General features: G+C 36.4%; 1 protein-coding gene across 7 annotated transcripts in view; it reads left to right on the top strand.

Moving 5' to 3' along the window:
• SMOC2 (SPARC related modular calcium binding 2) overlaps nucleotides 1–25811 on the top strand; it is a 149370-nt gene that overhangs the window by 43390 nt on the left and 80169 nt on the right. For all 7 annotated transcript variants that reach the window (XM_072035808.1, XM_072035807.1, XM_072035806.1 and 4 more), the window contains exons 2-5: nucleotides 2036–2207; nucleotides 17351–17457; nucleotides 18546–18645; nucleotides 25482–25529. In XM_072035808.1, coding sequence (XP_071891909.1) covers nucleotides 2036–2207; nucleotides 17351–17457; nucleotides 18546–18645; nucleotides 25482–25529 — 427 coding nt within the window. The remainder of the gene's footprint in view (nucleotides 1–2035; nucleotides 2208–17350; nucleotides 17458–18545; nucleotides 18646–25481; nucleotides 25530–25811) is intronic.

The following is a 25811-nucleotide window of genomic DNA, read 5'->3' as shown; positions in this document are numbered from 1 at the left end:
AGATAATTAATGTTAAAAATGAAGAATTGCTCAAAAGTATCAGGAAAAGGAAGCTTTCATCTTTATGTTACTTTGCCACTAAAATATAAAAAAAATCTGGTCAAATCCCAACCATATGATTATTATTTTAAAGTGATACTTTTGAGATTGTGTCTCCATTCTCAAGCATACTCTCCAGAAAGGCATCTGTATTTCCTCACATTAAGTGCTAGGAAATGCAAACAGACCAAAGTTTAAGTATGAAAATTATGGAGATTTATGACTCTCTTTATACCTTATTTATTTATTTATTTATTTATTTTTAATAAAACGCAGGGAAGCTACATGTAATAACTCTTCTGATTTTCTGAATTTATTACCTTGTACTGCTCTTTGTTGCTCAAATACCACTCTGTCACTTTTTTTTTTTTTTTTTTAAATCTTCTTCCTAATAAACTTTGTAATCTAAAGTTTAAAATTTTTTGTACCTGTGGTTTATGATGGTGAAACAGCAGCAACAAAAATGTTTTTTCAGCTGGATGAAGACCTTTTCTTAGGTCCATTACCTTGTACCTCATGATGCTTGGGAGAATGATTATCTCCTGGTAGCTATATGCCTTGCATAACTTTGTGCTTATTCAGAAAGAGAAAAATGATGGAGAAATTAATCTGAGGACTCAGTGGTTTCACCACCTTGCTCATTCCAGCCTCTTGGGAGCTTAGAAGATAAAATACTATCACTGGCATGCAGCAAGCAACTGATTAGGTTTTTGGCAGCGTGGTTCAGGGTGAGCAGCTCCTTCTCAGAGTACCAAAGATGACACCAAGCTCCATTGGTCATACTTGTGGTTCAGTGTAGCTTTGTGGCAGAACTAGAAAGGGGTGTGTCTGCTGAAATTCCTAGTATAAATCCCTATATATGTATTCCTATACTCACTGTCTTCTAGAGAAGATGAAATTTAATTTCTGAGAATGGGAGAACCTATGGTGTAATGGGCAGAACTGACAGGATTTGAGTAGCAGGGGTCTTGCAGGGCTCTCCTGTATGAGAGGAGACCATGAACTGCTCTGTGCCAGTCCAAAAAGTACCCACCCCAAATCTGTAGTCCACAGGTTACCCACACTGGCTCAGGGACACCCCTGATTGACTGTGGCCCATGGACAACTTGTGCCCAGATAGGGACATCCTTAAATGACTGAAGCTGTGGATGATCCATGCTAGAGCTGGGACAGTGCTTAAAGAAGAAAAAAGAAGTTTTTGCTGCTGGGCAACAACTTCAATACAATTACAAGTTGAGATGCATCATGCAGCAGATGGCCTGTTTCAGGTTTTGTCTTTGTAGCTGGCCCATGGTGGGGGAAGACACGATTGTGTCTATACAATCTGCGTTTCCCTATTCAGTCTTGGCATGTCTTTTTATAAGCAAGCATACACAGAAATAGAAATGTATGTATAAAATGTATCTGAAATTTTTGAATGTATGCATTTCAAGAATAAATGATCTGTTGCATTTCATATGGTGCTTCATATCATTCTCATACCTTACTTATTTTCTCTTTAGACCTCTTGCACTGAGGCAATTGGAAATATTATGGGTATATTGATTTAAAAATATCTTACTTGGATCTTTAGAACAGACTTTTCAGCTTGTTATTGTAGCCTAGTTAATCTGTGGCAAATAAAATAGAGAAGTTTCCATTGCTGTCTCATTTTTCTGTTGAAGAATGTTTCTGCCATCACTATTTTTTACTCTGAAGATTCCAAGATACTGTTTTCAGCTTCACAATGGTTGAAGGAAATTCAGAGATTTCCTAATTGCAACAGTGGATTTATTGTATGTTACAGAAAAGTTGCAATCACTACCACTTCATAGCAGGAGCTGAACAACCCCACATATGTTGAATCAACTATTATTTGAATAGGCTAAAAAGACAGAGCTTTCTTTTCATTTTTTGTTAATATTTGTATGTGTTCCTCGGGGAAGGGGATCATGAAGCAGTTTTCACCTGAGAATAGCATTCCTACAGCATTAATATATGTATATATTTTTTTTAGTTTCTAAGAGTGGACCAAGACAAAGACAGAGAATGCAGCCTGGATTGTGCAGGTTCTCCTCAGAAATCCCTTTGTGCATCTGATGGAAGAACATTTTTGTCTCGGTGTGAATTTCAACGAGCAAAATGCAAAGACCCTCAGCTGGAAATTGCATACCGGGGCAACTGTAAAGGTGAGCAAATCAAAGCTTTCCAATAGTTTTCCTTGATCATTATGCAAAGTAATAGACTTAAAATAGCTTTTGAAATGTAATGAATATTGAGAACTAGTAGTGCTATACTTGCAGTGATGTACAGCTGACTGAAAGCGAGTAGGTTGAAATTTGTCCTGTCAATTCTGTAACAATGTGCTACATGGAGATGAATCTATCAGCAAAAATATGACTCCCTCATCCATTTACACTTTAAGTGACATTAAGGAAATTATATAGTTAGGACCTTATTCTTGAAGGACCATCTCATTGGCAGACTCAGAGTAACTCTCAAGATTGTTGTCTCCTGAGATTTCTTGTCTACTGCAGTTTAGTATTTTGAGTTAGAGTTAGTTGAATTCAGTGTATGTTTCCTAACTGTTATCGTTAACTCAAAAAAAATCTAACTTGTTGATATTGTTTTGGTTTGTTTCAGAATGTAATCCCCCCCCCCCCCAACATAGTTGTAGAATTGTGGGATTTTTTTCTGCAAAACTGAAAGTTGTGTAAACCCTCAAATGGTGTAAATCTGAAATTCAGTTAAATCATTTGTAATGCTTAGAGCCGTCACAGGCCATACCTAGCTACATCATTTACTCTTTTACTTCTGAACTCTGAAGAAGCTGTGCAACATGCGACCCTAGTGCTTCAGTTCCAATACTTTTAAAGTATACACAGGTTAATCTTTTCACTTTAGAGTAGGCTGGTGCTAGAGATTTCAGTTGACATGCTAAGAGAAACATGCCATAATTCCTCACTGAAGTGTTGGGTGATTCCCAACACAATTAACTACTTTTAAAATGTAAGAATAGCAGCACTCATAAAGATTTACTTTCCCTTTCTCTCTGTCCAAAAAGAGCAGGTGGGAGGAGAGAAGGAAACCCCAGGGACCACACAGGTTCAACCTCTAGGAGGCAATTTTCCACATCGTCTCTCTCCATTAGCTCCAGAAAGCCTCTGAAGTATCAGGACTGTTTCAAAGAGACATTCTGTCTCATCTTCTGCTTAGATGAAACACTGTGCTCATTCTTCAGCCCTTTAATAATAAGCCATTGTATTAGCTGATGGATCCATTTACTTATGTGAACAAGGATAACATAATGAAGCTACCTAAGTCAAAGTTTTTGTTACATTTATGAACAACAGAGAGAATTATTTAAAGCTTTGTTCATTTTGTACATTTAGAGCATTATACACTTATGCAGAAATGAGTTTTCCAAAGTGTTTTTCTTTCTGCTTTTATTTATTTTATTTATTTATTTATTTTATTTAATGTCATCTTCAAGATTTTTTTTTTCCCCATAGGGATACATTTAATCACCTTACCCAAAATGTATCCAGAAATGCTGGCATTTCTTATGCAGTCAACAACTACAATTTGGAGAAGTGCTCATTTGATTTTTTTTTTTTTTAATTAACATGCAGCATGTCAATATAATTGTAGACTTGGAATTAGACACCTTAGACAGCTTAAATGTTTCTAATAACAAATTTTAAAGTGTCTTTTATTTTTTTAATTATTATTATTCCTACTTGTGCCTGCAATCATCAGAAATATTTCAAGCTGTAACAAACAAGTTTTACAGAAGAAAAAGATGATTCACTGGCCTAGCAACAGTTTCAGTCTTAGCATTACTACTTTTGATAGTCCCATCAAACATTTCCCCACAAGAGCTGAGAAAAGCCTCAGATTAAGACCCCTTTTGAGACAGTTGCTTTCGTGTGGTGACTTTTGTTATTGCAGGTGATGCTTGACCAAAGAGGAAAGAGTTGTTTCAGTAGGGTTAACCAAAAGATGATGGTTCAATTCCAGGGCAACTTTCAAGGTTTCATCATTTGTTTTCATTCTGTGTTGCAATGAAAACAAATTCTTTTGGAAATGTTCATCTGTCCCCCTAAAAAAAATACAAAAATAATACGTTAAAACATTGGTTTTGAATGAAGTTTTGAAGTTGTTAATGTTAGTGATGTTAGTGGAAGAAACATGTATGTTTGCCTGTGGAAGTCATGAATGGAGAAAAGAGATGAAGTCATCTTTGGTCCCTGTTACAGGATTCACAACATTAAATCTTCTCATCCATCATTGATCAGAAAGGGCCATCTTAAGTTTAGATCTGCTTTCTCCTGTCTTCTTTTCAGGTAAAAATCTCTGTTCAGCCCCCAGAAATCTTGTCTGAAAGGGAATGCTTCCAGGAACAATTTAAATTAATCGTAAACTTTGTGACCAGGTTTTTGTGCAGTTCAGTTTACTCACTACAAATCTAAACACCTTCACAATATATGCCCAAAACCTTTCGGAATAATTTTGAGTCCATCATTTCTTTTTTTATATATTAAGAATGTGGATTTCATTTTACATTGATAAAGGAAGTAAGCTTGAACCACAATTAGATTGATGCCTGCTTTCTCCCTACATATATTTTTTTTCTTTTGAAAGCCATATTTGGATTGGATATCTTTATTCCTCCTCACTAGTTCTCAGCATTTGTCTGATCTGTTTGATTTAAATGCTGAAATTAGGGGATAGTTTTCTTTAAAGATGTCTTGTTTCCTTTCTCCTTTATACTTCTGAATTCAAGTTTTGTTCACAGCCAAAGTAATCAGTTCATGTAATACTTTGGAATTACAAAGGAAACAATTTTTTAGGGCCTGAATCTTACAGCTAAATGATAAAAAACAGTGGCAGAACTTTATATGTTTTCTTTTCTTCTACTGCTGTCTTTCTATTTCCAATAGCTGTAGCAGGGACTGAAATAGCTTTAACAAACCTGAAAATGAATAAGCTTTCCCCTCAGTTCTGAAAATGTATTCAACTTTGACAAAACAAGCATCACAAGTGACTGCTTTCATAGTGTATTTCTTCCTTCATTTCTTCATTTCTTCATTCCTTCCTTTGTTCCTTCCTTCATTCCTTCCTTTGTTCCTTCCTTCCTTCGAAGTCCTCACAGAGTTTTATATTTCTTTTTTTATTCCAATCCAAATATATATATATATACGTATATATATATATATATATATATATATTTGGATTCCAGACAGTGCTGAAATCTGTTGCTAAACTTGGAAAAATTAAAATAAGTTATAATCTTGCTAAATTTCCAGTCTGCTTTTGCAGTTTGAAGGGTTCAAGTAATCTTTGTAGATGGACATTCACATTTTTGGATACTTTTCCAAACAAAATCTGAACTCTGAAGTTCTGGAGTTTTGCCACTTACTTGACAGAGAAGTTTACTGTGCAACAAGATTATGAATCTAATAAATAAATGTATGTTGACAGTTAAGAAATATTATTTGTGTTTGGGGGACTGTTAAAGTATCACCTGTGACTGCGAACCACTCCACACACACAAATGCTTCACAGTAAATCTGTCCCTGCATACCCCAAGAAACAAACCATACAAGAAATGAGAGAGCAATGTGCTTGCTTTTATACAGTTCAGAAAGACACAGAGGCTATGTCCACACTACTAAATTAAACATTGCCAGGACACAGTATGACTGTCTGCTTTGGTAAACCGGACAAGAGATCCCTGCTGCACTTTGAGCATGGGCCAGCTAGTGTTTTCCACAAGACTTTATCTACAAGGCTTGGGAATTAGCATGGGCCAGGGACAGTCCCAGGCAGGCAACATGCACAGAACCACTTTCTTTTAAGGATTTAAGGCAATTCAGCCTGAGATCTAAGCTAGCTGTTTTTACTGGACTGCCCTGATACATGTCAGAGTAGATCTACTCCTGTGGCTAGCACAACCTTGGGCACGAGTCCTTTAGCACTTAGCCTTTTTCCCTCCACTACTACTGGTGAGGACGGGACTGGAGTGCTCTGGATGTCACACAGGAAGGCTTGGTAAGTTAGAAAGCTGAGCCTTCAATACTCTTAGTCAGCGCATGTGAAAACTACAAGACAAGTTTCTTACTCTTGAAAATAGAACCAATCATGAAGAACCATTTCTTTGAAGAAAAAAAAAAAGTTCTAACGGTAAAAAGAAAGTAACTCCTTTAAGTTATATCCCTGAATGATGCAGCTGCCCATTATGAGCAGAGTTTTGCCTGTAGGACCAGTAGCTACTGTCTTACAGTTAATGGAGATTTTACACGATTTGGGACATGGCAGAGGTTACCCCAGAAGACTTTGCTTGTGTGGAAGCTGAAGCACAGAAGATATCAACTAAAAACAGCTTTCCCGTCAGACGTAGGAGACATATGCTCTGAGACCCCTTGTAGCCTTTGCAGAAAAATTCATCTCGAATCCTTGAGGAGGAAATCAGTGGGGCCCAGGCGACACACTATTATTGCCTCTATCTCCTATCAGTGTCTGGTGTGTAGGAGAGGTTGTCATGGCATAAAAAATTCCTTGGAGTGGGGATGTGATGGAGGAAGAAGAGTCCAGATTACCTCATCTCCATGAATGTCCAGACAGAGGTTTGTATCATTATGCCTGACCTAGCACTGCTTTTCCTTGGGTTTATCTTTTAAATTGGAAAATAAGGCTAATAAAACTCATAACAAATAGATACTATAAATGTGTTTTGCCTTATGATAATGACAACGCAGAATAATGCGTTCATCCTATTTAAGGCATCCTTATGGCATTGATGGACATCAGAAGTTTAAGTATTGATTTGATTTAAGTTTTGATTTGTTTTCATACTGCTTAGGTATGCTTTTCATACTGCTTAGGTATTCATCTTTCTCACCCTTTTCATTCAATATTATTTTGAGGCTGGCTTTCTGGTGACTAACACATCCCTGAAAGCTTGAGGTTAGACAGTAATGCCCTACAAGCTATGTGCATTTTAGCTGGTGCTCAAACACATATTGTGCTACAGCTAGGGTTTGAGTGTCCTTTTGAGGCTGTGCTTTGGTTAATTCCCATCTTCTTGAAGACGGAAGTACTGCCCAGTTAAGAAAACAGGGGATGTGAAGTAAGACCTTCCTGAACCCACCTCAGCTCAAAGGAGGTTATAACTCAACTCTTCTATACATACCACTTACCATCTTGGAACAAAGCTTTGTGAAACTTCAGAAAACCTTAGAGGAAAATTCATATTGTCTTCTGAAAATTCTCAAGTTTTAGAACATACTGGCTTCAACAAATTTTGCATAAACAGTCTGTGCAGTTCAGACCATCAACAACATACAGGAAGAAATAAATTAACACATCAGAAATAAATTAACACATCAAATGTTTAGGGACTGACACATATGAAATAAGGCCCTTGAGCCACAGAATGGATAGTACAAACCTGAATGTGCACAGAGGTGTAGTCTTGGTAACTACTGCATGTACTCAAACTTAAGTACACACATAATTAGTGTGTACTTTGCTCAGTGAGGACTTCCTTCTTAATCTGACAAATGTGAGGCTGAATGTATGTCGTAAGTCATGATATGGGACTACCTGAAACAGGGGGTTTATTTAGGTTTTGTTTTTCATGGAGTATTTTGTATATTACATTAAAAAAGTCTTTTTTTTTTTCTTTCCCCTGTGTTTAGAATTACTCTGTAAAATTTAGTCTCATCACTGTAGAATGCCATTGTACAAAGAAAATTCAAATTTTCTATTGTCATGAGAACTTTGCTGTATAGATTAAAAAAAAAAGAGAATGCGTCAATAATTCCTAGACTCTTGTCAGTTTCCTCAGTGCTAAAATCAATAAATGTTTTTTTTTTTTTAGCTTCTGTATTCCCAAAACTGAACAAGTTTTTTTCCCCGTGAACTTCCAAAAGTGAATTCATATTTTTCCTGTGGCAGTTTTCAAGTAATTTTAGGCTTTTCAAGTGGTTTTCCATGACATTGAATAATGTGTATTAACTTTTAAACCTGAAATTATGATGCTGGGTGGAGTTGAGTGGGACTGAAGTTTTTTTTTTTTTTTCCAAAAACAAAACAAAACCCTGTGCTTCTTTTCCCTGATTTTTATTTTTATTTATTTACTTATTTTAAATAGCAACAAACTTAGTCCTAGCTAGGTTAGTGGAAGATTTGGGATCAATGGAGTTTTTCAGAGTTCAGAAACTTTGAATAACTCAGTTTCCATTGCACAGCCTTTCACCTCCCACCTCAGCAACTTCAGGTCTCAAGTGTACAAATTCTATTAGCTGACTGCATCTTCAAAGCAAACTCTATCTATAACAGGAATGTCTGGTGGAGAGAACACAGTTTCTCTCTCTCTTGGATCACCAAAAAATGGTGACTAGCTGCCAGCAACAGGTCAATTGGAAGTTTTGCTGATGGTGTGAGGGTGAATTGGAAGAAGTAGCACTTTAGTTCATCTGGGTAGTTTGAACTTCAGGCATTTAAGTTACTTACATGGATGTGTGCTGAGATTTAGGCAGTGTGTCAGGAGGCAGCTGAAAAGCATGTTCAATGCCTGTGACTGAATTTTAGATGTCTGTGACATTCTCATTTTGGCTACTGAGAATTTTTTGCCTGAACAGCTAAGCTTCCATCTCCCATGGAAATTTCCCTCTTAGAGTTAGCTGAGGGAGTTCCTGTTTAACTTAAGTTTGCCCTGAAGGGCACTGAAAGATAATGGACGCACAATATCTTTTTTCCTCCTTCTCCTTCTCCTTCTCCTTCTCCTTCTCCTTCTCCTTCTCCTTCTCCTTCTCCTTCTCCTTCTCCTTCTCCCTCCCTTCTCCTTCTCTTTTTTTTTTTTTCTTTTCTCTTCTTATTCTATAAATAACAGTAATGAAAACTTGTTCCCTTTGTTTTTAAGTGAATGTACCATGCCCACAATTGGGGTATTAGAGACCATTATTCTGAATCTATTCAGTAAGTAGCTCAGTAATAATATTTGGTATTCTCATGTAATCAGCGGAAAAACAAGTTTATATGTACAGTCCTGTCAGTATATTTCAGCCCTAACCTAGACTTCTTGAAACATTCCAGCCAAGGAGCTTGGATTTGTTGTCCATAACATTTCTAGATTCTTTACCAATACTTAATAAATAATAATTCTGTAATGGCTGGAGGTTTGATATAAATTGTTCCTCACTGTAAAGTTGCAACTGCCAATTTGCATCACATTTCCCTACTTCACTGTCATCATGTAGCAGCAACCTGAGTTTTCTGGGAACTGTTGAACCGGCCTGGGGACCCATGTCTGAGTGGTAATTTCACTTGTGAGTAGCTTGGCATTTATTTTGGCTGGCACACAGGGTATGCATTCAGAGGTAGCCCCAACAAATCTTTGCTGCTTCCTGAGCACCAAGGATAGCTGTCACAGACACCAGCGTTATTGTTATTCTATAGCTATGGAGACCCTCTTTCTCCATTGGAAACCCTAGATAGCTTATGTTTAGCTTAACTTATTTATGGTATCTTAAAGAGCCTAGCTGTTTAAAAATGCCATTCTTTTATGGGCTACCATAGACATAACAAAAGGTACTATCTTCATTCTCATGATTCACATAAAGAACTGGAGCACATCAAAATATGAGTGGAATTTCCCATAAAGATGTATTTTACTATTTACTATTTGCTTTACTTAGAGGAGAAAAACACCCTGCATTTCTGTTTTGTTAAAACAGAGCTTTTAGCAATAATGCAAAGTTTCACTCATTTGAATTATTAGTTTGGTGAATGAATTAAAGATATGTTTGAATGTTATGAATTAATATGAATTAAATATCCAAGGACATTTCTGTCCTTGGATAAATATGCAGATATGATATTCCCATTTTGAAGAGAAAGGATTACAGTTGTTTTAAGCTTGTAAATAAATCTCGGTCCCATAACTCATGAATGTAAGCATCCTTTGTGGAAACATTCATGTTGCCTCATAGCTAAGGAACTGTGTTGTGAATGTTGGACATGGTTTTTGAGTGCACACCTAATCTCGTATTCCCTTGGAGTCTTTCTTCCAGCTCAGGTTTGCCTGCAAGCCAGGTGTGAACTTGATGTGTGCCTGCAGTGTCCAAACACATCAGTTAGGTCAGCGTGTGGGCAGAGACATTGGCTCGGCCAGCCCACCTGCTGCCTGGAAGGAAGCCTTGTGGGCTGCATTTGGGAGCCAGACTGTGCTCCTGAGATGTCTCGTTTGGAGAGGGAAAGTCACAGTGACTAGGTCTAGTTCTTTTCCTACCTCCAGTGAAAGTGGGACTGGACCAAGGTGTCAATCTATGAAGTAAACCTGAACATATAGTGAAAGCTTGCACTGTCTGCATACTGAAAGCAAAACAGTTTTCACTTGTTCTCCTCAGCTCTCCATTTTCTCACTCTCTCTTTTTTTTTTTCCTAATGTTTTTGAGGAAAAAGGAGGAAAAAATGTGTAAGTGATATCAGTACTTTTTTTTTTTTTTTTTTTCCAAAATAAACCCTTTCCTTGGGGAAAAAAAAAGTTATAGGGCAGATTTTTATCTTAAAATACTTTTAGCTAGGAGCTGTCTCCTCCTTTTCCAGACCTATTTTCTCACTGTGAATACTGCATTTAATCTGTAGGATGACTGCAAGTTTCCAGAATGCACTGCTGGCAGTCCTGCTAATACAAACCCTGTTCTACTCCAACCTCACTATAGCTTGTTTCTGAGCCTTCATTTATGCTGTGTATCAAGCTACTGTAGTGAAGTGTTATTTCAAGAAGAAATGCTCAGCATCTTGGTGAACAACATGTATCTATACAGAGAAGATATGATTTATGTGGTCACTGAAAGCAAGAGGAGATGGCTTCTGATACTGCTTTCTAGGAGGTATTTAAATGGGATGGATAAAGTTTTAAGTATGTGTGGAATATTTTTGTGGAATATCCTTTGCTTTTTTATATGTGTCTACTGGCACATGGAACATAAGACAAAAAGCACTGAAATATTATCCAAAATTTGCTGGAGGTGGAATTTATCTCTTATAAAAATACTCAATTTTTTCTTGATTATATTTCTCAAAATGGAATGTGCCAAAACCAGACTGTACAGAAAAAAAGCATAAAAGAGCATTCTTGGGCACAAAAAGAATTTTTAGAACAAAAAGAATTTTTAAAACAAAAAAATGCAAAGTCATATATTTTTTTTCATTTTGCAAAGGTTTTCTTTTTCCAATCATGTAATTTCAATTTAATTTTCTGTTAAAATATAAAATTAAATAAATATAAAATGAAAATCTTAAAACAAGTGAAGTAGAAACAAGTAGTGTTAAAGCAATAATACTTCACTGAAAATTTGAAACCAGAAATAGTTGCAAGGCTGAGATTTTCAGCAAGAATTATAAATTGGCCCATATTAGGCTTAGTGAAAGTATTTATCAACTCAGCCTTCTGTTCAGAAAGCCTAGTCTGGCCTTTGTTATGTAAAATATCAGAAATCTGTAGCTTCAGTTTTTATTGCAAATATTTGATTCAGTTCTAGTCAGAGTGTATCTCTCCAAATGTGACTGTTAGCAGATCAGGAGAAATATTATTGTGCTAAGAAGACTTCCAGCATGACATTCCTTATTTTATCTTAAAGCTTAGCCATCTGTATCACTGGGTAGTTGGAAAATTAAAAAAAATATTAATAAAAAAGTCAACAAAAATGTTACACTGTCTGCCTGCCACTGTTGGATGCCAATAGAGGAGAGTGAAGGCCAAGATTGCTTTGCTGTTTTGTTTGAATCCAGAATGCAGCAATAAAAATAAATAGTGAAAGAGTCAGCTAGCCTTTGTCACAAGGCAAGTCTTTTTTTTTTTTTTTTTTTTTTTTTTTTATGGCTGTCAGGCTACATGTCTGTGCTGACATCCTTTCTAACCCAAGAGGCTAATAATCTCTATCTTTGAAACTGAAACTTTGAGCATATATAGCTTGTTGTGTTTCCAATCACTAGAGATTACTGCTATTTATATGTTTTGTTAGTACAGACAAGATCAGTTCTTTGAAATACGCATTGATTTAAATCAAATATCATAGAAAATTTTCATGTTATGAGTTGTTACTGCCCTAGAAACCAAAGTGTTTTCTGAATAAAAAAACAATAAATGGTGCTAAATGAGCTACAAATGAAGGTTATTTGATTTTTATTGTATCTGTATTAGCAAAAGGATATAGCGGGAAAGAAACATGGTAGAAAAAAGCTCACTAATTGTTAGGACAATCCAGTAAAGTGCTCAGCTGGATAGCTAACTTTAAACTCCTTGAGGCACTGTGTATTTCTAAATTTAAGTATGTGTATAGGTATTCTGGCATGATGGAGGCCTATGGAGAAACATCAAGAGATATTTGAAATTACTTGTGTCTAAACTAGGTCTGTTTGTTCAAATCTTTGTGACTTTAGAAAAGCTTTCTCTATACCTTAGAGAACAGCTAAGTTCTCTATACCTTAGGAACAGCTAAGTATTTATGGAAAGCCCTCAGGGAAACATTTTCTTCAAACAATTAACTTTAACCACTTTATAAGTAGTTTTAACAAAGTGGTAAATGTTTCTGAACGGTTCAGTGGCATATTCCAGCTACAATAAAATAACTTAATAAAATGTAGAGTGTATTTTATGCATAAATACCTAACAAGCCTGTGTCACACACAGTAATCTCTTTGAAAGTATGTGACATCTGCTTCAGTGTATTGCGATTGGGAAAGGTACTTTATAGCAAACCAAGAAATACTGGATGAGCTAAATCAAAATCTTTTCCGGAGATTTATCTATCCTTCTGGCAAGCTGCTTACTTTTCCGTGAGAGAATCTGGGTTAGATCTCCCTGTGGAGCCCCAAAGTTGCTGTAAATTCAGTTGTATTAAATGTTACTTTAGAGATGGTGTTTACACCCTTGATGATTTTGTGTCATTGTTTTAAAGATAAACTTCTACTCTGCAGTAATAAACGTCTTTCTATGTGGTATATTATTCAGCCAGTAGAGTTGAAGTAGAGGGATTGCATTTATTTGTTCATTTATTTATCAAAGCTTAGTGTTTTAGGTGCTATACTGTTGGAAATTAAACATAAAATTAGATAAGTTCCAAGTCAGTCTTGTGCTGCCTGTAATGCTAATTCTGTTTTCAGAATTTCCCTTCCGATTTTGGATCACCTTTAGTGTTATTTCAGAAAGTCCTATGTTCCTAGCTCTGATGTACACCAGAATCTGTTTTTGGATGCTGCAGCTGCATACTGGTGCCACTTCTGAGATGAAAGCTTTCTGTCAGCCCTGTTTGTCAGCTAATAATGTCCAAATGAGCTAATTTAAAGTAACCTCCTGCATCTTCATGCTCAGTTGCTATGCCAGGAGAATTTTTTTCCAGCAAGCTTCTAAGATGTAAAGACCCATTTGCTTGGAGGTAAGAGGATAAAGTCTCATTAACTTAGCCATGAACATAATTCAGAATTACAGTTGGGCATACATATCTGCAAAATTAGTGTTTCCTCTTGTCTGAATATAGGCAAATAATGTCGCATTTCAACAGGCTTTTCACAGGTCTTAGAACCTGTCTCTTCACCATGTCATTCACTGCATTCCTGCTTGAGCCTGCTGGCTTCGATATTAATTCTTACACTAGGGAAATAAATAGAGAATAGGGGGAATTCTACCACTAGATGATTCCAAAAGTTTAAACAAAAACATATTTAAAGAAAAAAATGTTTTATTTTTCTTTCTCTATTTTTTTAGAGGTAGAAATCCATTATAACAACAATGAAATGAGTCTTTCTTGTTCCAGTGGTGCACAGCATTGCCCAGTGCTTGTTCTTCCAATACCTTGTAGACTTGGAGACCCCTCTGCTCTCAGGTTGTTTGTCATCAGTGTGATGTCATTTACTTGGAAAGAGTTCAGCCTGCTTTGGCCAGGTTCCGTGATGACCAAAACCAAAGTTGTGGGCTGGTTAATCATCACAGATGTACCAAGTAACCTTTCATTCTTGGTCTTTATTTCAAAGCAGATCAGAGTCCATCCCATTCTGAATTATTCCACTTGTAGATAAAGAGGGAAGTTGAATCTCTATGTGAGAGACTGCACTGGGATCCCCGTAGATGCCAGTATTCCTATAAGCCTACTTCCAACAAGCCACTTCTGGCTATTCTACTACTTTGATATGCTTATGAGTCATCTTCATTATTTTCATTATTGTGTGAGGGGCACAGAGGGGATCTTCAGCAAGAATTGGCTGGATGCACTCATAGGACTTTGCACAGTGAGTCCTGGTTTTGGCTTTACTGAAAGGGTGTGAGCAATGGCCAAGTGGCAGTTTAGTTTCCCTATGGATTATGGTCTAATGTCTCACTGACTCTTGCCTTTTAGGATCTGCAAGATCTCCCAACATCTGTTTTGTCTGATGCTTTGATGTGAGCTCATGTTTCATTTTTACTTCTGGTCACAGCAAACATTATTTTGTAGTCCTTTTTTCACCTGTTATTTTATATAAATATCTAACCCTTAAGTGTCTTGAATTTTTCCTTTCCTTTGGAAAATTTTGGTTGAAATCAGAAAATATTGCAACAAGGACAGAAAATCAGATAATCAGATACTATAATCTTGCAAATGTATCATCAAAAAAACTATCATAACTTCTTCTGGCTTCAGTAATATTTTATTTGAAATGAATTTAGCTCCTCTGAATTAATAACCTAATGTTCATTAATATTCTGAGGAAAAATATTTTATATGTCTTTTTATTTTGTCAACCCTATTACATTTCTCCTGTCAGGTTTGGACTGCATCTCCATGTCTCATAGTTATTCTCCTATGGTAATTCCTTGGTGAAATAAAAAATCAGAATTTGGAATAATATTTTGGCTAGATACAATTTCAGATGCTTAGCTTGATAAGAGAGCTTCCTCCTGGGTTTATTTTTGGGTATTTTGAAGCATAGTAATGCCCAACAGCTTTAAAATGTTTCCATGGTTATATAACACAAAACAATACTTCAAACCTGAATTTTATATTCCCCCAAATGTGGTCATTGTTGATTTTAAAGCATATTAGATCATCCACAAATAGGAGGGTTTCAGAACATCGAGCTGCTTAGAAACAAGTGGTGGACAGTTTTGGAGAACTTCTCTTTTGCCTTGGCATGTTTTTAGAATAATTCATATACTGGAGATAATTTACAACCCTGATGGTACTATTGCAAAGACCTTATGTGATGGAATTTATATCACTTTTCCTTTCAGACATTTAAACCACATGTCATTCTAGAAAAACGAGGACAGAGGTCCAACAAAGAAGTGATTTATTTTCAGTTAAAATACTAGCTACATTAAAACCACATGTTATTAGGTACTGTATGACCAAACCATGCTCAGAATAAGGCTTACGACACCAAAGCTTACTTAAAATGTTTTTTTTTTTCTTTTTTTTTTTTTTCTTTTCTACCACAAACTTTGGCAGTGCATGCATTAACAGATTTTACCTGAGCTGCACAGTACATTGAGTGTAATTTTTCCCTTGATGAAACAAGTTGTTGAAATACCAGAGAACAAATTAATTGACTTCCTTATTATTTTTTCTCACATTTCTGGATGGTTGAACATTTCTGTCTGTTTTAGGTGACGGCATATCACTGTGATTCTCTCTCCTGAAACCGCATAATATGATTAAGATCAATTAAGACTGGAACTTAATTTTTCAGAGTGAAACAACATGTACTTTGGGCACTTTACCAACATGAACAGTATAACTCTTATAACACTCCTGAGAGATAAATAACATCTTACTTTACAGAAGAATAAACTAATCCACAGAAGTAATGCTCGCAAGTCCAAGATCAGAAAGGAAATCAATAAGAAGATTAGAATTAAGGGGGCTCAGTTCTGTGCTCAGGGTACAGATACTGAGGACTAGTTTCTGTCCATAATTCTACACTTTCCAACCAGATTGTCTGGGACCTGAAGGGTGTTTTTTTTTTTTTTTTTTTTTTTTTTTTTTTTTTTTTGTGTGTGTGTGTGTGTTAAAGTTGCCAGGTGGGTTGTCCACAACTTGGTGGAGATGACCAGAGAACGATTCATCCTGTACAAGGGGTTTTTGCAGTTGCACCAGGCTTCTGTGCTGGCTCTGTGCATGCATGGCTAGATGATGCTAGCATAGGGAGGAGGCAAGGTGCATGTGGGAAATGAAACTTAGCTGTTTCACCTGTATGTGACAAAGTAACTCTTGGGGACTGTTAGATGACAAAATGATGTCAAGATACACTGGTGTCTAATCGGGAATGGAAAATGTTGTTGCCTCGTTCAGATTCTGTTCAATTTGCAACTTGCATGCACTAGAAAACCTGTCCTGTAACTTTATAAGAATTGTACAGACATTCACTAATTAACACAATGCCCATGTCTTTGTAATTGCTGGGCAGTTTTCATCCTAGAAGGGAACTGGCAAGTTACTGTAAAACAATCTTTAAACAAAGCAGAGATCAGAAGTAGCAAATTTCTCAGTTTGTATGCTCGAGATCATTCTAATTCAGATGTTACAATCACATCTTGAAATCATTAATACTTCCTTAAGCTTGTCTGGTATTCTCATTTGTCTTGAAATTGCCTAGCTCAAGCAGATGCTGAAGTACTGATTCTGCATCAGCAACATGCTAAAATTTGTAGTGGCTTTAGACAATAAAAAGTACAAAAGCTTATGTTATGTGTCTTTTCTCAGCCTTTGGTTGCCTAATTGAAATATAATATCTGTATTAGACAATATAGCATTTTAGGCAATAGAAACTACTGAATTAAAGTTGGCTAATTTACTGCATTGTCTTGGATGGAGACCAGTACCGGGTTATGAAGGAGATGGTGCAATGAACCACACAGTGGACAAAAAAGGCCTGTGTGGCAGGCTGGCTTGACTAGTGCCAAGTATAAATCATAAGCTGTTGCACTAAATTTTAGCACAATATGACTTATGTTCAAAACGTTGTTATGTTAGGCGAATTAAGACAATATTGCCCTTAAATTATTGTCTTCCACTGGTTTTCTTTCTTTGTTTCATAGAAATAATGTAACTAATGTTAAATTTTCCCTGATTATAATTCCATATCTCTTTACATGGACCTCTTTACAGGTGTTGGGCATTACTAATGCCCAAAGCTGTTGGGCATTACTATGCTTCAAAATACCCAAATTCCAGATCTCTTTACATTTACAAAGGAAACCTTCTTCCTTTCTCCCTCTCCCACCTTAGGTTATTGTTTATCTTTTCTTTACATTGCATCATTCAACTTGTCTTCTCCCTTTCTCTAGATGTTTCCAGATGTGTAGCTGAAAGGAAGTACACCCAAGAACAAGCTCGAAAGGAATTTCAACAAGTGTTTATTCCAGAATGCAATGATGATGGCACATATAGTCAGGTTGAAAATTTTTAATTCAGTATCTTGCGTGTCTGGAAAATTAGAATGCGTGTCTTTCAAATATAATGAAATGAAATGTGATTTCAAAATGAAATGTAATTTGTACTAGCAATGATGTTAAAAAATAGAAAGAAAAATAATATTTTGTGCCAGCTGAGTCCTTGTTCTTTTTTTTCAGAGTTGGCCAGCAAAAGAGCCAAACATTACTGTTGTTCATGTGATACACTCCCTATTCTTCTAGGCTGAGGCAGCTGAGTCATTCTTGTAGCCCCCTGAATACTCATCAGATGGTAAAATATTTGGAATTTCTGATCTATTCCTGATCTAAACCAGAAATCTTGTAACCAGAGTCCATATATTAAGGCTAATAGCATGAATCATACAGGATTCTTCCCTATCCTCAGCTGAATTTCTGCACAAGTATATGGTGTGAGGCTAATTAGGTTAGATTATAGAATTTGGAAGGGGCACAGCTAGGTGATTGCCCTGTGATATATATTCTGGTCAAGGTTGCCTTCTGCTGCCACTGTACTGCAATTCAGTTGTGGAGTTGTGCAGAAGACCATCCTTCTTGTTTTAAGAGGGAAGTGATATTGGCCCTCAGGGCATATAATGCAATTGATTTCTAAGAGGAATTCCAAGAGTTTCCTTTTTGACATCTTGGGATATGAATAATGCTGGCAGAAGCATTCTGTCCTGCACTTTCAGTGGGTGGAACAATATGTTCTCTGTGTGGAAAAAGCTCAAGACTGCTTGCTTCATGAATAGTTTGTGTGTCCCTTGAGGAATTTTGTTGTGAGGTTTTCAAAACACCTGCACCTCACTCTCCTGAAACAGGACATAAACAACTGGATATTTCAATAGTTCTCTCTTCCATTAGATTCTGAAGGACCTACCTCACTTTGCTTGAAAGAAGCTCTTCATAATGCTAAAAAATCATGTGTATGATGGAGATTAAGGTCCATTATGGTTTGTCATTCTAGGTTTTGCCAATATAGTTTGCTGGACACAGTACTCATGTCATGAATGCTGCGGGATAATAGACTTATGTCTGACAGACTGTGCGTGGTTCATGTCATTTCTGACAGGTTCAGTGCCACAGTTACACTGGATACTGCTGGTGTGTCACTCCCAATGGTCGTCCTATCAGTGGAACTGCTGTGGCCCACAAAACTCCCCGGTGCCCAGGTAAGATTTGTTCAGCTGACTGGCTTATGACATTGTCTTATGAATATTAGAGTTTAGTTGAGGCATCTGAGTAGACTTAAGGAAAAAACCATCTTCACCAGAGATGTTCAACGCAGGAGCAGGTGCTTGTGGAAGCAAGGGACTCTCTTCCTTGGGGATTAGCAAAATTCAACTGCACAAAAGTTGGTCTAGCTTTTAAGCTAGCTCTGCTTGAGTTCTTCCGAGGCCACTGCCAACCTAAATCTTTCTGTAATTCTATAATCCGTCTACTTTATTTGTATTATTCTCTAGCTACTGAAATGTTTTTCTGCAGTGGTTATTTGTATGATAGTTATGATTCACTCTGTGAAACCATGCAACAGACTTGCAGAGGCAGTTCTTTATATTGCAGCTTTCATGCTTGTAAACTCATTGCAGAGTTTCAGAAATTCCAGAGGGCTTTGCCTTTTTGATTTTTTAAGTATTTGGCATACAGAAACAAAACAAAACAAAAAACCACTCCCAATCGAAAATATTGACACTGACTTGTAACATAGTCCAGTGAAAGAACTCCCACAGCAAATCTCATGATTGGCCAAATGCAGAGATGAAATAAAAATGAAACAAAGCACTAAGAACATAACAGAATAATTGTCTGTAGAAATTAATTAGCAAATCAAACTCACTTGTCTTTCATCAGAACAATTACCTGTTTTTCAGGAATTTACTTTTGACCTTATTTCATTTATGTTGATAACAAAGATGATGAATTGCCAGTGTATGGACAGTTGCCGGAATTGCTGTTCACCTTGCTTGAAGCTGGCATAATTGCACCCTTTTGACAGATATAGCTCTAAAAAATACTTGAGCTGTATGTATTGCGTTTCTGCTTGTGTTGCAGCACCATTCTCTGTCAGAGAGTAAAAAGAATAACTTAAAACTTAAAAAAAAAAAAAAAAAAAGCTAACTGTAGTATAGATAAAGCTGAAAGAAGTGATTAAGATCTTTGAGGGAATTCACCAGGCTTGATCTACTCCCATTGTTTGAACAGAGTAATGAAATTTTTAAAAAGTACATGGAGGGAAAATACCACTATGAAAGTTTCAACAAAGATTTTAAAAAGTTAATTCATTTTTAAGGTCTGTCTTGTTTAAGTGGTTTGCAGAATCTTCCATGCATGTTGCCTGTAGGTGAACTTCAGCCAGAAAGAATAATTTTATGACTAATCTGTTTGATCCAGTCTGAGAAGTCTCTCTGGCATGACAGTGAATTATGAAAATTAACATAAATATTCAAAAGGTTTAAAATACATTAATGCATTCATTTGTTTTAATATAATTATTGTTCATAGCTTGAATATATCTTCATAAAACATAGGTTAGGATAATATTGTGTTCCAATGTACTATTGATTGTGGTGGTTTTGAATGTCCTTAGGTAGGGCTTCTCTGAAAGTGTGCTCTCGTCGCTTCATAGAATCATAGAATGGTTTGTTTTGGAAAGCACCTTAAAGATCATCTAGTTCCACCTCCTCTATCATAGACAGGGATGCCATCCTCAAGACCAGGTTGCCCAGGGCCCCATCCAACCTGGCCTTGAACACCTCCAGGGATGTGGCATTCACAGCTTCTCTAGGCTTCTTCTACAATATCAGTGTGTGTCATAAAGCTTTGTAGCTTCCTTTCATTTTCTTTCACTAACATCAGTGAAAAAGGGCTATACTTATGCTGTATCACAACAAGTGGCGTTATTGTTGGCTCAAAATTTTGCGGATTTAGTTACTGTATATTCACTTTTTTTTTTTTTTGGTAATATCAAGGAGAAGCTGCAAAGTAGTTCCAGTTTTGTTAATAGATTGATGTGAGAGTTATCCTACATCTACAGGAATCGAACCCCAGTTTTTCTCAAATGTCTTCATGTGCCTAGCAAATAAACTGCCAGATTGATTCAGCTTATTTTGGAGAAGGGAAGTTAGTTTTCCAGAAATGTTAAGGAGAAGGTCATAGAAACATTCAACTTCAGTCTAGTAGCTCTGAGGTCAATAGACTGTTCCAGGGTCCAGGTGAGTATGTAGTCTTATTCTGCTCCATGAAAAATCATGGGTAATTTTCCAGGTGTTCTTAGATCCTTTGGGACTGTCTCTGCAGATTTCCTACCCTGCTTGTATCACTGCTCTTATGTTTCATTGCTGACCACTTCTCCTTTGTCCCTCAGGAAAGAAGTCCAGCTACAGCAGAGTTCAGAAATAGATTTGAGAAGCTAGGGGATTTTTCAGTAGTGGTGGCTAAGAGCTCTGTCATGAAGAGTCTGGAGAAACCATCTCACTCAGCAGACAAGGCAGCTACAGATTATTCCAGAAAGTTATGTGGTATAATAAGGCAAACATTTGCTCTTACGTTGTAGACTGAAAGCCTCAAGCACACCTGCATCCCTCTTCCATTTCCCAAAATATGTTCAAAATTGCCATCTGTTTAGGATAACATTTTTTTTTTTCCCCAGAAGGACTGTTGATGTTTTCCAGATCACTTTTGATCCCCTTTTATATTTACTCTTTAGTTCCACCATGCACAAGAATCATGGTCAAAATATTAGTGGGTATACTGAAGCTGAGTAGAGGTACTACTGTCTTAACTAGTGTTTCAGGGATGCCATTACTTCCAACACTGTAGTCCCTACTCAGTCTGATTGTGTGGTTACTTGCCTCTTTGCAGGCACTGTCTTGTTTCTTGATGCCACAGGCAGATCTCGTAGCAGTAGTATCCTGACAGCATCACATTTATGTATTTTCACTTCTGTGTATTCTGCAGGCATAATGCTATAACTATTTCAAAGACATTTATACATATTTCTGTTTGAATGTATCAAACCTTTTTTCTCTCAGGATCACTTTTTGATCTTTTCTCTTTAGAGTAGGATGTACACAGACAATCAAGACAACAGGTAGAATCAATTGTGAACATTCATTTGGAAAGATTTTCTCACAGGAAATGTGATTCTGTACAGTGTGTGAAAAAATCTCTTTTTAATGAAAATGTTCAGTGCTTCTTTTCAATTCCAGGTTAGTTATGCAGTAATGTCAGATTTGGTTTGAATATGAATATGAACAACTGTGCAGTTCTTAAATTATGGGATAATATCTTGCATTTCATTTCTCCAAGTAGAACCACCTTTGGCTTTGGTGAATGTCTAGATATAGGAAAGAACAGCATGACAGCCTGGAAAAATGTGGATTTTAATAGAGGAAATAAAGAATAAAATTTAGGACAGGCAGTTTCCAGTTCCATTTACTATCCGTGATTGTGATATTGGATAACAATTTTAAAAAGTAATGTCTAATTTTATTTAACTGTTAATATTGGTTAGCTTCATAAAAGTTATCTTAGGTCCTGGGATACAAAAGTATCACATACATATTTTTTTAAGTATCTACAATAGCTGTTTGAAATTTTGTTCTCATTCTAGTGTTCCGGTTGCTCTTATCAAAGATGTCTTTTATGCTAGAGACAAAATGTATGGAAGCATGAAGGCTACAAGCAGCATTAAAAAGGCAGGACTCTCCAACTGATTCATGTAAAACGTTCACTTTAGCTACTACATCTTTACCTGAAAGAGGCTCCTCTTCCATCCTCTCCAGTTATTCCCACACCAACACTTGGTTCTGCTAAAAAACACATGATAAATCTCAAAATGCCATTCCACTCCATGGAAATAATCTCCACTGCTGCAGGAACAGTGGTGAGAAGGAGAGTAAATCAAACACATTCCCATGAGAGCATTAAAAAGAAAGCTCCTTAAAAATGATGAATGTCCTCCAATCCTTTCACTAAAGAACACCAGACATAAAAATAAAGACATTTTTACAACTCCCTGTGTCTGTTATCAGCACTGCAGGGAACTGCAGAAATTCCATACACACAGAGTCCTGGGAAATGGTGCAGAAACTGAGAAGCAGGTGTTAAATTGTCATTGGAAAACACAGTGTTTTCCTACTGTGGGGTTTTTATGCCATATTAACTCTTTTGCGCTTCTGCCAGTAATGTTGCAGAAGTATGACCACATGTTTTATTGTTCTGTGAGGTAGTTTTGCTACCTAATATTTAAAATGCCATTATCTTCTTTTAAGGCCCAAATCAAGTACCTTTAAAAATTCAGGACTCTTCCTATCTGTATAATATTATCATCAGATAATATGATGAAAATTAATATATTGGGGAAGGCAATTAACTTTTTAGTTTGTACTGCATTGTTCTTGTTAGTTGAGAAAATTATCCATCCTCAAGTTATCTAGTTCTTTGTCCCCATATGTAGTATTTTCTCTATACGTACACAGCTAGATGTACAGATATGTAAAATGTAGAGCAGCATGATAAATTTACTTTCCTGTTTCCTACTATTTGCATTAAGTGATAATATATCAAGTATTTGTTAGCAGGAGATGAGGACATCATTATATAAGCTAAATAAGTAATCATTCACTTTCTCTTTTTCTGATCATATGTGACTTAAAGCCCAGTCACATATGATCAGAACTCTAAGAAATGTATATGCTAAAATCATAAACCACAAAACTCTCATTACATTCCATGGAAGATTTATTGTGCCTCAGAAATTGTATGACTGAAATTGGGCTGAATTGTGGGTTTTGCAATAAACTGAGGCATTTCTTCAATTTCTTTAAGAAAAGGATCATCACAATCATTAGTGGATCAATTGTTGAGTGAATGCAGGGGGTGATCATACACAAGCCAGAATGGTACTAACTTCATCTTGATAAAATAATGTTAAGTCTAATACGCCTCCTTTCCCTCTCCCCTTCCTGAAATGGATTTTTATGGTGTTTTGTTTGTTTACAATGCACTGAAAACTTGGAAGCTGTTTGTATTCCCTTTTACAAAAGTTAGATGTTGCTAGTTCTATTTCTTGCCTGGCTGAAAATGTGAACATTTGTTGTGAGTATTGAAGACATAATTTCCTAGAAATTTTCAAATGCAATTCCTTTCACTTCACAGTACTTTAAGCTCAAATATATTCAGAAAATAGTAGAAAAATATTGATATAAGCTCAACAACCTCTCCACCTCCAACTTAGAACAAACAAAGTTTTTGACATATAAATCGAAAATTCTAAGTGAAAAAAATGTGAAGGGTGAAGATTTCCCTTTTTAGGAAGTTCTGTGAATATTGCTGTTAGTTTCCTAAGACTACAAAAATTGTTTGCCCACTGAACTTAATTTTCCTAATGTTTTAATTTCATAATGAAACTAATTTCACTATGATAAAGTTAACATTTGTGAATGCCACTATCTTCCTCCATCATCTTTCCTTCAAAATTTAGAGTAAATAAAAGTAAAACAGAAAAAAAAAATCAAATCTGATGTTGAATTTACGTAGAGAAAGAACACTGTTCTCAAAGTGGGGCTTTACTCTTTACTGTTGTGCAAAGGGGCTATTGGTAGGGGTTCATCACATGTACCCCACCCATGCCAAGACTTCATTTGTACTCACAAATTGTTGTAAATCACTTTAGTGTGTATGAGAATGAGATATAAACTATCAGTATTTACAACAGATTTTATAATTATACTCCTGTACATAAAAATTAAATTGAGAAACCACAGAGTTAATTGCAACTGGATGAAATCTAAGAAAAGAATAGATCACTGGTCTTTAGTGTAATTAGAAAAAAATGTAGTTTTATACACAGTACTTTCTAAAACCGAAACATCTTGCTCAAATTCAAGCTGCCTGTCAGGAGATTCAAGTCAAGCACCCAAAGGCTCAAACCTTCAGGCTTCAGATAGCATTAAAGCAAGTATCTGCCTCCTCTTCATGGTGAGTAATAGGGATGAGTATTGCAGAACACTTAGAGCAAGTTATCCCAAACACTCTTGGATATACTTCCTTTGATGATAATGGCATTTTTTTCCTGTCTGAATTAATGCCAATGCATTACAAAATATATTGAATTTCTGGTAATTCAAATGTGATGCAATAAAATTCATGAGAGATGGATATGATGGATATGATGACAGGAAGTGACTAGGAATTACAATCATACAAACCGTTGTGATAATCAGATATAAATGAGAAATAAGGCATTATTTCTACTGTAAAAGCTGAGGCCAAATACCTCTTGTAAAAACTACAAAGAAAACAAGTGGACTCTCCATTTCTTGATGACTTTAAATCAAGACTGGCATTCATGCTGGTACAGTAAGCTGTTAAAACCCATTTCCTGCAGACTTGATTACTCCTTTCCCACCACTGCTGCCTCCTTTCCCAAGGGCCCTAGGTTTGAGGAACCAAAGGCTCGTAAGGCTTCTTCATTTCCATACCACACATTTCTATACCAGCATAATATTTCTGGAGGGCTTTACATGAGGTATTTAAAGCAGAAAGGGGCACCTTTCAATCTGAAGAAGCCCCACAGAGCTGCTGAGGTACGTAAGCAAGACTGTGTAGGAAGGCTGTTGTCCCTCACAAGGAACCTCAGTGGGGTAGTACTGGGGAGATGCACCTCATGGAGGACCTGGCCTTCCTAGGTTGGTGGGGAAGGGATGCTTTGAGTGTGCTGCATACAAACACGTTCTTGCACTTCTGTTTATGTAGTGTTTAATGTTATCTCTTTCTCAGGTCCTGTGGTGGCCAAGAAGTAGCACCTGACTATAAATTGATGGTACACAAATGCAGAAGTCAGGCAAAGCTAAAATCCTTGGTTTGCAAAGGAAGAAATTTCCTGACATTTTTTTTTTTTCTACAGTAAACAAAGATGAATCATTAAAGTTAAATTGTGTTTCTTATAAAAGGTTTTAAAAATGAAAATAATAGTTTTCTGGTTAATTTATTTCTCTAATTGCAGGTTCAGTGAGTGAGAAACTGCCACAACGAGAAGGTGCAGGAAAAACAGGTAAATATCTTAGATGACCTTTAGATAGAAAATAAAATATATTTTAGTATACTGTGTGTACTGTGGGATAAACCACCATGATTTTCTGTAGGTTTAAATTATCAATGAATGGTGGAAAAAACTTTGCTTCCCATAGCAGTACTCAGCTATTTTCCCATACTGCTCTCTCTCTTGCCTTAGAGGACAGATTATTCTGTCTGTTTGATAAAGCCCGCACCCTGCAGTCCCAAAATCTTGGAAACTCTAGTCCTCACTTTATGTCCATAGCAGCCAGTGCTTGAG

The sequence above is a fragment of the Anas platyrhynchos genome, chromosome 3 (genome assembly GCF_047663525.1).
Source record: "Anas platyrhynchos isolate ZD024472 breed Pekin duck chromosome 3, IASCAAS_PekinDuck_T2T, whole genome shotgun sequence".
In the NCBI taxonomy this organism is placed as follows: Eukaryota; Metazoa; Chordata; class Aves; order Anseriformes; family Anatidae; genus Anas; species Anas platyrhynchos.
Note: the sequence above shows the minus strand (reverse complement) of the source record. Positions and strands in the feature narration are given on the sequence as shown.